Source organism: Alnus glutinosa, chromosome 9, assembly GCF_958979055.1.
Source record: "Alnus glutinosa chromosome 9, dhAlnGlut1.1, whole genome shotgun sequence".
NCBI classification, from domain to species: domain Eukaryota; kingdom Viridiplantae; phylum Streptophyta; class Magnoliopsida; order Fagales; family Betulaceae; genus Alnus; species Alnus glutinosa.
Window position 1 is genome coordinate 27303605 of NC_084894.1, and position 10517 is coordinate 27314121.

A 10517-nucleotide genomic window follows, 5' to 3' on the forward strand; every position below is an offset into this window, starting at 1 on the left:
AATTGTATAAACTAGTACTTGTACGGCTCGAACCTAATGGTACTTAGAGGAACAACCAAAGTCAGATTTGGTTGTAAAGGAAGATATCTTAGTTCCTAATTATTCATCTCATAATCCAATTAAATTCAAAGACAATAATTTTGCCCATGATGTTTCATCCTGACCGGCTCGATATGTTAGTGTAAGTGAAAGTATATGAACTCGATACGAACATAAATCTCTTTTAAATTTGGTCGGAGGAATTTTTTTCAATCACATATAAAAGAAGGGAAAATATTGGGAGGGAGGGAGAGAGAGCGAGTAACTAGTCTCAAGTTAACGTCTTATCTTGGGATAAGTCTGTTAAATCACCACTTAACATATTCTAAAAGCTTAAGCTGATAGGAATAAGTAAATTTAATAATTTAATTAATACTTTAACATTATCTCTCACGTGTGAGCTCAAACTCCATTTAACAATGTTTGAACTTAAGACCTTTAGCTCTAGTACAATATTTAAATCATCACTCATTCTAAAAACTTAAACCGATAGAAATAAATAAATTTAATCATTTAATCTATACTTTAACAAAGTTCACATCATATCTTTTTCGTTACTACCTTTCTTTCTGATTCGGCGGGTGACATCAAATCAAATCTTTGCATCCTCCGTACTATTGGCAAATAATGCATATCAACCAAAAAAGTCGTATTATAATGTTGCTATCAAATTTTAACACGAGCGAGAAAGTCATCACCTAAGAAAATGTTTAGTACCGTCTCCATCATTATTTTAAAAGAATTAATCAAATTACAATTAAACTTTTTATATTTATTTATAAATTTCAATCTCGTTCCGACGTCTCGAATCAAATCAATGCGAAACTTAACACAAATACAAAGGATCTTATAAGCCATCGATTCCATCCACTTATTATAAGATTGACTTTCTCAAAACGTCACATCAACAGTCCCACCAGCATTTTCTTAGTCACCTTCAATGTCCCATATCGTACATTATGATCGGACTTGGTGCCTTGGAGCATGAAATGCATGTACATGATGTAATACACTGATTAGATTACATTATTAGTTAAAAATTTGAAAAATTCCCAACCTCATTTAATTCATCAAAAAATAAATACGATAAACACAAAATATTTAGCTCAAAATACATTATTCAAGAAAATTTAGAAATGGCCATGTCTTCATCGTCCTAAGGATTTAAAAAAAAAAAATACACATAATTATCTCAAACAACTATTTTATTATTAATATTCCTTTCAAATTACTAATTGTGTCAATTTCTTCCATTCTTAAATTATTAAATAATGTCAATGTACTCCATAATGACAAAAATACGCTTCATACAATTATTAAAGTTTTTTTTTAAAACAAAAAAATTATTAAAAAAAATCTAAAATAAGAAAAAAAGTTATACCAAAAAATAAACTAAAAACAAAAAATAAAATCGCTTTTTTTCCTTTGTTTTTAATTTCGTATTTTTATAATTTTCAGTTATTTTTTTCGTTTGTTTTTTTTTTATTCTTTTTCTTTTTTTAAATTTTAATTTTTTTCTTAGTTTTCTTTCTTTTATTGGGTATAAGATTCTCAACGATAAACACAATTTTCTTTCTAACTAAATTGAAATAAATTATTCTAATTCAGCCTATTAAACAAACGTCTATCATGCATATAATTTGCATTTTAATAGACTAAATTAGAATAAAACTTTCATCCTCAAGAATTGGGGACCAACTGCCCTACAGAGACAAGTACAGATTTTACTTGCACGCAACATTTACATGAGAAGCCAGTAGGTACAATTGAGGAGTAGATTAGGACGCCTAGTGCAGAAGAAATACAGCTTGGTCAGTCAAATTTAACTAGGCTTCCTAAACTCATGAATGGAACACAAAACTTGAACTAAAAATAATTCTGTCTCCATAATAATTAGATGAAAATCATGTAGAGATGCAGTGATCGCCCGGTCAGATTCAGTCAATACATGCATGCAAAAAGGGATATAAATTATCGGAGACTTGTCAAGGATTACCGGCGAAAAAAAATTATCTGATGCTTAAGTTAGTAAAGACAAAAGGTTGAATTGATGTGAGAATGAGAGGTATAGTGTTTACGAAAAGAAATGGTTATGCAATTATACCCGAAATGGTCGCATGTTCTCTCCTTATGGAGCGCGTCCACTAACGGGGTTTGAACTTCTCCAAGTGTTGCCGGATGGTGGGGTGGCGTAGTACTAAATTGCTAGCCTCGGCCAGGCATGGCACCACGTCTACTAACAGGTTATGGTCGTAATCTGATGTTGTGTTGGATTTTGTGCTTGCAGGTAGTTAGAACAAAATCGAATGATAGTTATTTTATGCGCCACACTCCCAATGTCCTCTAAGCAACCGTTGTGTTGGCACTGTTACTTTTGTGGGCCGGCCATGGCCCGTGGCTTGGACTTTATCATATCGGCCCCCAAATCCACATTCTCGACAAGAGCTACATTGTTCTATTATATAAATGAAGCAGGAAATTACCGATCTAGTTTTTTATTTATTAAATCACAAACTATTCCAAAAGTTTAAGCTGAAAAGAAATGGTGAATCATTCAATCCACACTTTAATACTCTCATTCACGTGTGGGTTCAAACCCTGTCAACAAATGAGGCTCAATATATTAAATATTTACCTAAAATAAAGGATACACCGTGGATTCAAAATTCAAATTTATAACCTCTATTATGATACACTAACTATTCAAAAAATATAAACTGATATAATCGTAAATTTTTAATTATTTTTTTAATTAATACTTTACTTTAACATTATTTGTCTACATTCAAGCTTTATATGCTTATAATTTATGATTTAGTAGTTCAGTACTATGAGATCACTGTTCTTACATTATTGTTTCTCACTCAGTGTGTTAAGAGAAAGTTGTAAGGGAAATTTTATCAAATAAATTGACAAATATGTTAAATGTAAGACTCAATACGTAAATTTATCACTTATCTCAAAAATTAAGTTTATATAAAATAATAAATTTAATTTTTAATTAATATTTTAACACTCTGTTTAATTAAAATATAGAATAAACTGTAGAGTTACAGTCTAAATTCGTGACCCCAACTCTCATATGATGCTAATTCATCATTATTCTAAAAAAAAAAAAAAACTAATAAAAAGTAATCTATTTAATTAATATTTTTATCTGATCACCAATTGAGAGGAAGCCAAATGTTAGCATGTGATTAAAGTTATGTTAGATATTAAAAAAGATTTAACACCCTCCAATCACATGTTGCCACATGTCAAAAATTGTAAAATAGCACAAAATCTAGCATTTTTATGTAATAATTTATCCAAGATTTTGGCCTAATAAATTAATAACTAATTTTCTGCTCAGGAAAAAGAAAAATGGAACTAATTTTCCATGGCTTTTGAATACGCAGTGCAATTTCCTAGAGAGGTGAAGAGCATTGAAAGCGTTTTGCAACTTCTTTGGACACACACCCCACTTGCTTCTTGACTACTTACTGCCGCTCACTTCCTACATTCTCTACTTCCCTCTCTCTCTCTCTCTCTCTTTATATTCTAATTCCCAGGCTGCTTGTTTCCCACTTCCCAGTCTCCTCTCTGTCTCCCTCTGTCTCAAAGCCATGAACCCCTCTGAAGAGTTTGTAGAACAGGGAATATCTCAAGAGGTATGCTTAGTTTCTTGCCCTCTGAATTAAGCATTTATGATATTTCCATGTTAGTGTCATTTTTTCTCTCGTCATTTTTCTCCTAACGAGTTTCTGGGTCTATTAGAATTAATGGGGTTCTGTAAAATGAAGTTTATAAATAATGTGCTTTTGAAAAGTAATGACATGGGTTACTGGGGATTATCATATTCAGATTGTTAATTGGGTTCCACATTAAATGGAGTTCTAACAAGAGATTAATTGGTGAGATATAGTATGAATGTATGATGAACCAGGCGGAAGAGTGTATGCTCCTTAACTAAACTTAGTTCAGGATTTTAGGATGTTGTTGGCTATTTCAGTTTAATTAGGACATAATTGTGTGTGTAAGTACATGGCTGTTTCATATATGCTTCATCCCGTGCCTCCCTGAAGGCATTTCAAGTTTCAATCTTAATGGAAAGGGATGAGTGTAATGGCTTTAGAGCCTTTACTGTCAGCTTGCTGCCTGAACCATGTCGAACCTCACTCAGAGAGTGCAACCATTAGAAAGAAATTGGACAAGAGAAAATAGGAAGAAAGAAAATGATATAATCTGAGTCAGGCTTGAATCCTGAGCCAAAGTGGGGTCGTGAATCTCTGACAATGGTGATCCACCATGAAATTTTTTGAAGCAACCACTAATGCCTGTTCCTTTTCTTTCTTCCAACTAAGCTCATCACATATATGTTAATAAATTTAGTGTCTTGAACCAGAACTTGAAAAGGGTGTCCTATACAACAGTGCTCACATTGGCTTATCAAAGTCTAGGAGTGGTATATGGCGACCTCAGTATCTCCCCTCTCTATGTTTACAAGACCACCTTCTCTGGGAAGTTGAGCCTCCATGAGAATGATGAAGAGATTTATGGGGTGCTTTCCTTTATCTTCTGGACAATTACTCTCATTGCTCTCCTTAAATACGTATTCATAGTGATGTTGGCTGATGACAATGGTGAAGGTATAACTTTGTCATTCCTTTCAATAACTAGTTACTTAGTTTCCAGCATGATTGAACTCATGACTCAAACGTACTCCTAGTCCCTCAACTTTCTCTCCCATACCCACTATAGTTGAGAAGGATATGAAAAATGTTATAACACCATTATGTAGGCAAGGGCCATTTCTGGCTCCAAATCTGGTGCATGGCTGATGTATGGAGAACACGCATGTTGCATTGCAAACTGAAAACAAGTGATTTACTAAAATCTTCTAGTTTTTCTTTCACTGTTTTCTCTTCTTACAAATTGGGGCATGGTCATACCATGCTGTTCAAATTGCATGCCAGTAGGCTAAGCACTCCTTACTATAAAATAGCCTTCTCATCACTGAATAGAAGCACTGTGTGCTGCTGATTTAAAAAACCGTGTGGCTGAGAATTTCCTTTTGTACGGTAGACGTAAACTTCAGAAAGAAAACCTCTAATCAGTTATGTGAGGTATTATTGTTTGAAACTTCATGACTGCAGATTTAGTCAAAAATGAAACTTTATCAATGCCAACTTTTCACGTATGATGCAGGTGGCACCTTTGCATTGTACTCCCTTCTCTGCCGCCATGCAGGGCTAAGCAGTCTGCCCAATCAACAAGATGCAGATGAGAAGTTGTCTGCGTATGTAAGAGAAGGATCTGCAGACACATGGCAGAGTTCTTCTCTGAAGTCATTCTTCAAGAAGCACCAAAGATTTCGCAAAGGGCTTTTGATTTTTGTACTGCTTGGAACCTGTATGGCTATTGCTGATGGGGTACTCACTCCTGCAATATCAGGTAGCTGGATTTCAGTGCTATAGTTCCTAGCATTTCATTTCACAAGTTTATTGTTGCTTTATATTTAAATTACATGATATCTTCATTGTGTATCAACATTGAAATTTATAGGAATGTGTTCTTTTGTTATAAATGCAAATATACATATATGTACGTGTATAATATTAATGAATCCAGCTCTTAACCACATACTTTTTACTAAAACATGTCATGTAGCTGTCGTAGAACTGAGCATTACGTTTGTGTGTGATATTTGTAGTTTCTGCACTTATTACAAGCAGAAAAACAGGGGCCAGTCATGAATGGTCTTATCTCACTGATTTTAAACTGCAAAGCATAAATTTTCAAAATGAATTTGGGAAAGCGAAGATTTGATCATTCATAAGCCTACTAAAAAGAATCTTGTTTGAAGATGACTCGGCAATGTAAAGGCAAAGTGGTGTAAAACATGAATGAATACCAAATGGGTAATATTCTTTTGGTTGAGGTAAAGGTGGGGAGGAAGGATCCTGCATTTTCCCTTTTGTCTGGATCCTACATGTTCAAAGTGCACATTTATATATTAGTATCTGCTGGACCTTGAATTTAATTTGTACTTTACCCTCCAAAAATGCTCTTACCGAGATTTGCATGTGTCCCCTTTCAGTTCTTTCAGCAGTTTCGGGCGTCAAATTGAAGATCACAGGACTCCATGAGAGTAAGTCCAACTTATTACGTTGCTATCTTCCTGTTCCCTCTAAAAAACCATACCATATATTAATTTTATTGGATTCGCTTTTCTTTCAGATTATGTTGTTATTATCTCATGTATCATTCTAGTGGGGCTCTTCTCCCTTCAGCACCATGGAACACACAGAGTTGCTTTCATGTTTGCTCCAATTGCCACGACATGGCTTCTGTGTCTTACTGGCATTGGAGCATACAACATATTTCGGTGGAATTCTCATATATATCGTGCACTTTCTCCGATTTATATGTTAAAGTTCATTAGAAGCGCGAGCGTCGAAGGATGGGTGTCATTAGGAGGAGTGGTTCTTTCAATCACAGGTAACTCTTCCACACTTCCAATATGGATATTTGTCATTTATTTGTTGCTAGAAAGAGCTACTGGAACTGGCTTTGCTCGGGAATTGTCTCAGGTGTGGAGGCGATGTTTGCTAATTTGGGCCATTTCTCTCCACTCTCAATTAAGGTAAATCCAAACTCTTGTGAATGCATGGGACATTAATACCTTTGCTAATTATCAAACTTATTGTCATAATACTTGGTCTTCAAATCCCAGATAGCCTTCACATTTCTGGTATATCCCTCTTTGCTTCTTACATATATGGGTGAGGCTGCATTCCTCTCTAAGCACCACGAAGATATTGAGAGAAGCTTCTACAAAGCCATACCAGGCAAGAACATATTAAAGTGCCAATTGGTATATATCATTCTTTCCCCATCTCTTGTGTTAATGCCATTATCTATTGTGCAGAAGCTGTATTTTGGCCAGTCTTCATAGTGGCCACTTTTGCAGCCGTGGTAGGAAGTCAGGCTGTAATATCAGCTACCTTCTCCATTATAAGCCAGTGCTGTGCATTGAATTGCTTTCCCCGTGTTAGAATCGTCCATACATCCAGTAAAATATGTGGGCAAATATACATTCCTGAGGTCAATTGGTTGTTAATGTGCCTTTCCTTAGCTGTGACAATCGGACTGAGGGACACAAACATGATGGGTCATGCATATGGTATCAACATAAACAATTGAGTAAATCTGCCAATTTCTAATGCATCTTTAGGCCTTTTGTGTCCATGACTGAACTCGGTTGTTTTGCTGAATATACAGGGCTAGCAGTCACCACTGTTATGTTTGTGACAACTTGCTTGATGGCACTGGTGATGATAATAGTATGGAAGCAGAAGATAATTAGTGCCCTTGCATTTCTTTTGTTGTTTGGCTCAATGGAACTGCTTTACATCTCTGCTTGCATTTTCAAGGTACCTGAGGGGGCATGGATTGCACTTGCAATGTCTTCTGTCTTTATGGCTGTAATGTATGTATGGAACTATGGAACAATGAAGAAACACCAGTTTGATGTGGAGAACAAGGTTTCAATGAATAGGATAGTTTCTTTAGGGCCAAGCCTAGGCATGGTCAGGGTCCCTGGAATTGGACTTGTATACACTAATCTGGTAACTGGGGTCCCAGCTGTTTTTGGACACTTTGTGACTAATTTACCTGCATTTCATCAGGTGCTTGTTTTCGTTTGCATAAAGTCTGTCCAAGTTCCCTATGTTTGTGAAAAGGAACGACTTCTCATTAGTAGAGTAGGCCCAACGGAGTGCAGAATGTTCAGGTGCATCTTGAGATATGGTTACAAGGATCTGCAACAAGAAAATTATAATTTAGAAAACAGACTGGTGTCTGGACTGGTACATTTTGTAGAAACTGAGGAAGAAAGTGCATCAAAAGCAACAGCTGATTTATGTGGGGAGTTTGGGAACTCGCATGTTGAAGTCTTTGATTCTCCGGCGCGTGCCATCACAAATCCAAATCATAAAGAGGACAGAGTGAGGCCTTCACGCGATATTCAAGTGACGAAATCTGGAATCGAGCATGTGGAAAGTTTTCTTCTTAAGGATGAGTCTCTGCAAATTCTAACAGCTAAAGAATCCGGTGTCACTTATGTCTTCGGGCATTCCTATGCAAAGGCAAAGAAGTCATCTTCCATTTTCAAGAAATTTGCTATTGATGTAGTATATGCTTTTCTGAGCAAGAACTGTAGAGATCCTAATACTCTTTTGAACGTGCCTCCTACATCTTCCCTGGAAGTTGGTATGATTTACAATGTCTAAAATCTAAGGGCTAAAGAAAGGGGTTCCCTGCTGGTCATCAGATCCTCCCCACAGGTGTTACTTCTCCCTTTCAGTTAGATTATTTGTCACTGATCTTTAGGTTATCTTTTTGACAAATGAACACTGTAGATCGAACTAGCAGCACTTCACTGAAATTTGTACATATACATTTTGTCTTGAATCCCTGATTCTTATAAGGCTGGAAACAGAAGTGAGGCAGTCCCATAATGATAGTTTTAAGTAATATATAATGCAACCGGGCTTCATGAGTTGTAACATGAGGATAAGGATTCCTCTTTTGTTGTATTATTGTTATAAAAGCTAATTATAGTAAGAATAGAAAATAAAATGCTCCTAAGGTGTGTTATTGAATTGCTTTTCTTAAGAAATTATTTGTCCCCATCAATTCTGACAAATTAGTATGCATTGGTTTACAAGCTCACAACAAATATTTATCCATGATACAATGGAGCCTAGAGCTCAGAAGTCCTCAATAGTTTGGTTGTGTTTTGCACAAAATGAATCGAAACCAAAACAGCCTCAGAGTTCTTATACGAGCAAGAGAGAGACAGAAGAAATAACTTTTTTGTATCTTAAATTGGTCTGCATTGGACTATTTATAGTGTCACATTAGCAGTTTTAATGTATGTTCACTAACATACATGTAATTTTGTAATTAATAGTAAATAACTACAAATTTAACAGTCATTAAAATTTGACCATCAGATATTAACACACTTAATCTTGACAGTTATATTAAAATTATTATTAATGGTTATTTGATTATTACCGTTAGATCGTAATTTTTAGTGACAACTATTTAATCCCAACCATTAGATCAAACTTAATTTAATCTTATAGTTGACTTTACTAATAGTCAAGTAAATTCAATCAAGTATCATATGATTTAGATCAATTCATCAGATCGTATGATCATAACCGTCCTAAAATTAATGGCCATGATCTGATCGCTTCGAGCTCTAAAGCTTTATGCCAAGTGCACCATCAAGGCGTCATTAGTGCCCTACAATCCATTGCCACGCACACGCACACGCACACGCACGTGTATCCAGTACTTTACACCGTTCTAAAACATACACACAAGTGTACACACTTTAGTATTACTTTAAAGCAAATGCTTAGTATGAATTGCATTTTATAAATACATACTTTAATTTCTCTTTTAGGCTTTTTAGAAACCTTCTATTTTAAACATTCACAAACCACGAATTTTATATATATATATATTAAATTTTAAAACTATTTTTTTAACAATTACTGAATTATATCTAGATGAGGATAGCTTTATTTGCACTCCATTTCCTCGCTTGGCTTTTGGTATGGAACTCAGACTCAGGAATGGTGCATCTTTATAGTGGGGCATGAAAAGTGTACTTGGTTTTACTTTTATTTTATTTTTTTATTTTTTTTTAAAAAAGGCTACTATATATTATTGTTGAGTCGAAAAGGCATAACTTAAGCTTTTTGAATTTATTTGATGTCAGATATTTTATATCATGCGTAACATTATATTTTCAACTATTTTATAATTTGTTGACACGTGTCAAAATAGGATTAAAGTCATTTGAATTTAGTTAATGTCAAATATTTTATATCATGAGTAACATTAAATCTTCAACTCTTTTATAATTTGTTGACATGTGTCAGAATATAATTAAAGTCATATTAATTATTAATTTTTTTTTAACATTTTTCAATCACGTACCGACACGTGTCAGCAAGTTATAAAAGAGTTGTATGTCTAACATATTTCTTATATCAAAGTTTAATTAGAAGACTCAAGTGTTTTGCTCTCCAAAAATTTATATCAATATTGATTGAACCCATGGGTCCAAAACACTAAATGGTCTCTAGTGAAAATGGTGGCTCCTGTTTGTTAATGTGTTTTGAGGTGTGGTTATAATTTTTTCTTGGAAAAAGTACATATATTTTCCTCGAATTACTATTCAATTGTCAATGTCGCCTATAAACTGCCATTTTTGTCAATGTCCACATTTAAAAAAAAAAAAAAAAAAAAAAAAAAAAAAAAAGAGACAAAAATGACCTTAATTTTTTTTCAATAAGACAAAAATGTCCTTATAAATAAAAAAAAAAAAAAAAAAAAAAAAAAAAAAAAAAAAAAAAAAAAAATAAAAAATAAATAAAAAAAAAAAAAAAAAAAAAAAATTTATATAAAAAAAAAAA

General features: G+C 34.1%; 1 protein-coding gene across 1 annotated transcript; it reads left to right on the forward strand.

Annotated features, from left to right (window-relative positions):
• The first annotated feature begins 3644 nt into the window (after positions 1-3644).
• On the forward strand, positions 3645-8493 carry LOC133876943 (potassium transporter 1). The gene is made up of 9 exons (XM_062315164.1): positions 3645-3689; positions 4424-4667; positions 5227-5472; positions 6119-6169; positions 6259-6519; positions 6612-6664; positions 6755-6869; positions 6950-7204; positions 7303-8493. The coding sequence occupies exons 1-9, from the start codon at positions 3645-3647 to the stop codon at positions 8310-8312; spliced, it is 2280 nt and encodes a 759-aa protein (XP_062171148.1). The 3' UTR covers positions 8313-8493.
• The last annotated feature ends 2024 nt before the right edge of the window (positions 8494-10517 follow it).

Excerpts from the sequence above, each read along its gene's own strand:
- LOC133876943 (XM_062315164.1), top strand. The coding sequence starts at position 3,645 with ATGAACCCCTCTGAAGAGTTTGTAGAACAGGGAATATCTCAAGAG. Across the intron at positions 4,668-5,226 it reads GGCTGATGACAATGGTGAAG|GTGGCACCTTTGCATTGTAC; the intron begins GTATAACTTTGT and ends CGTATGATGCAG. Across the intron at positions 6,170-6,258 it reads GATCACAGGACTCCATGAGA|ATTATGTTGTTATTATCTCA; the intron begins GTAAGTCCAACT and ends CTTTTCTTTCAG.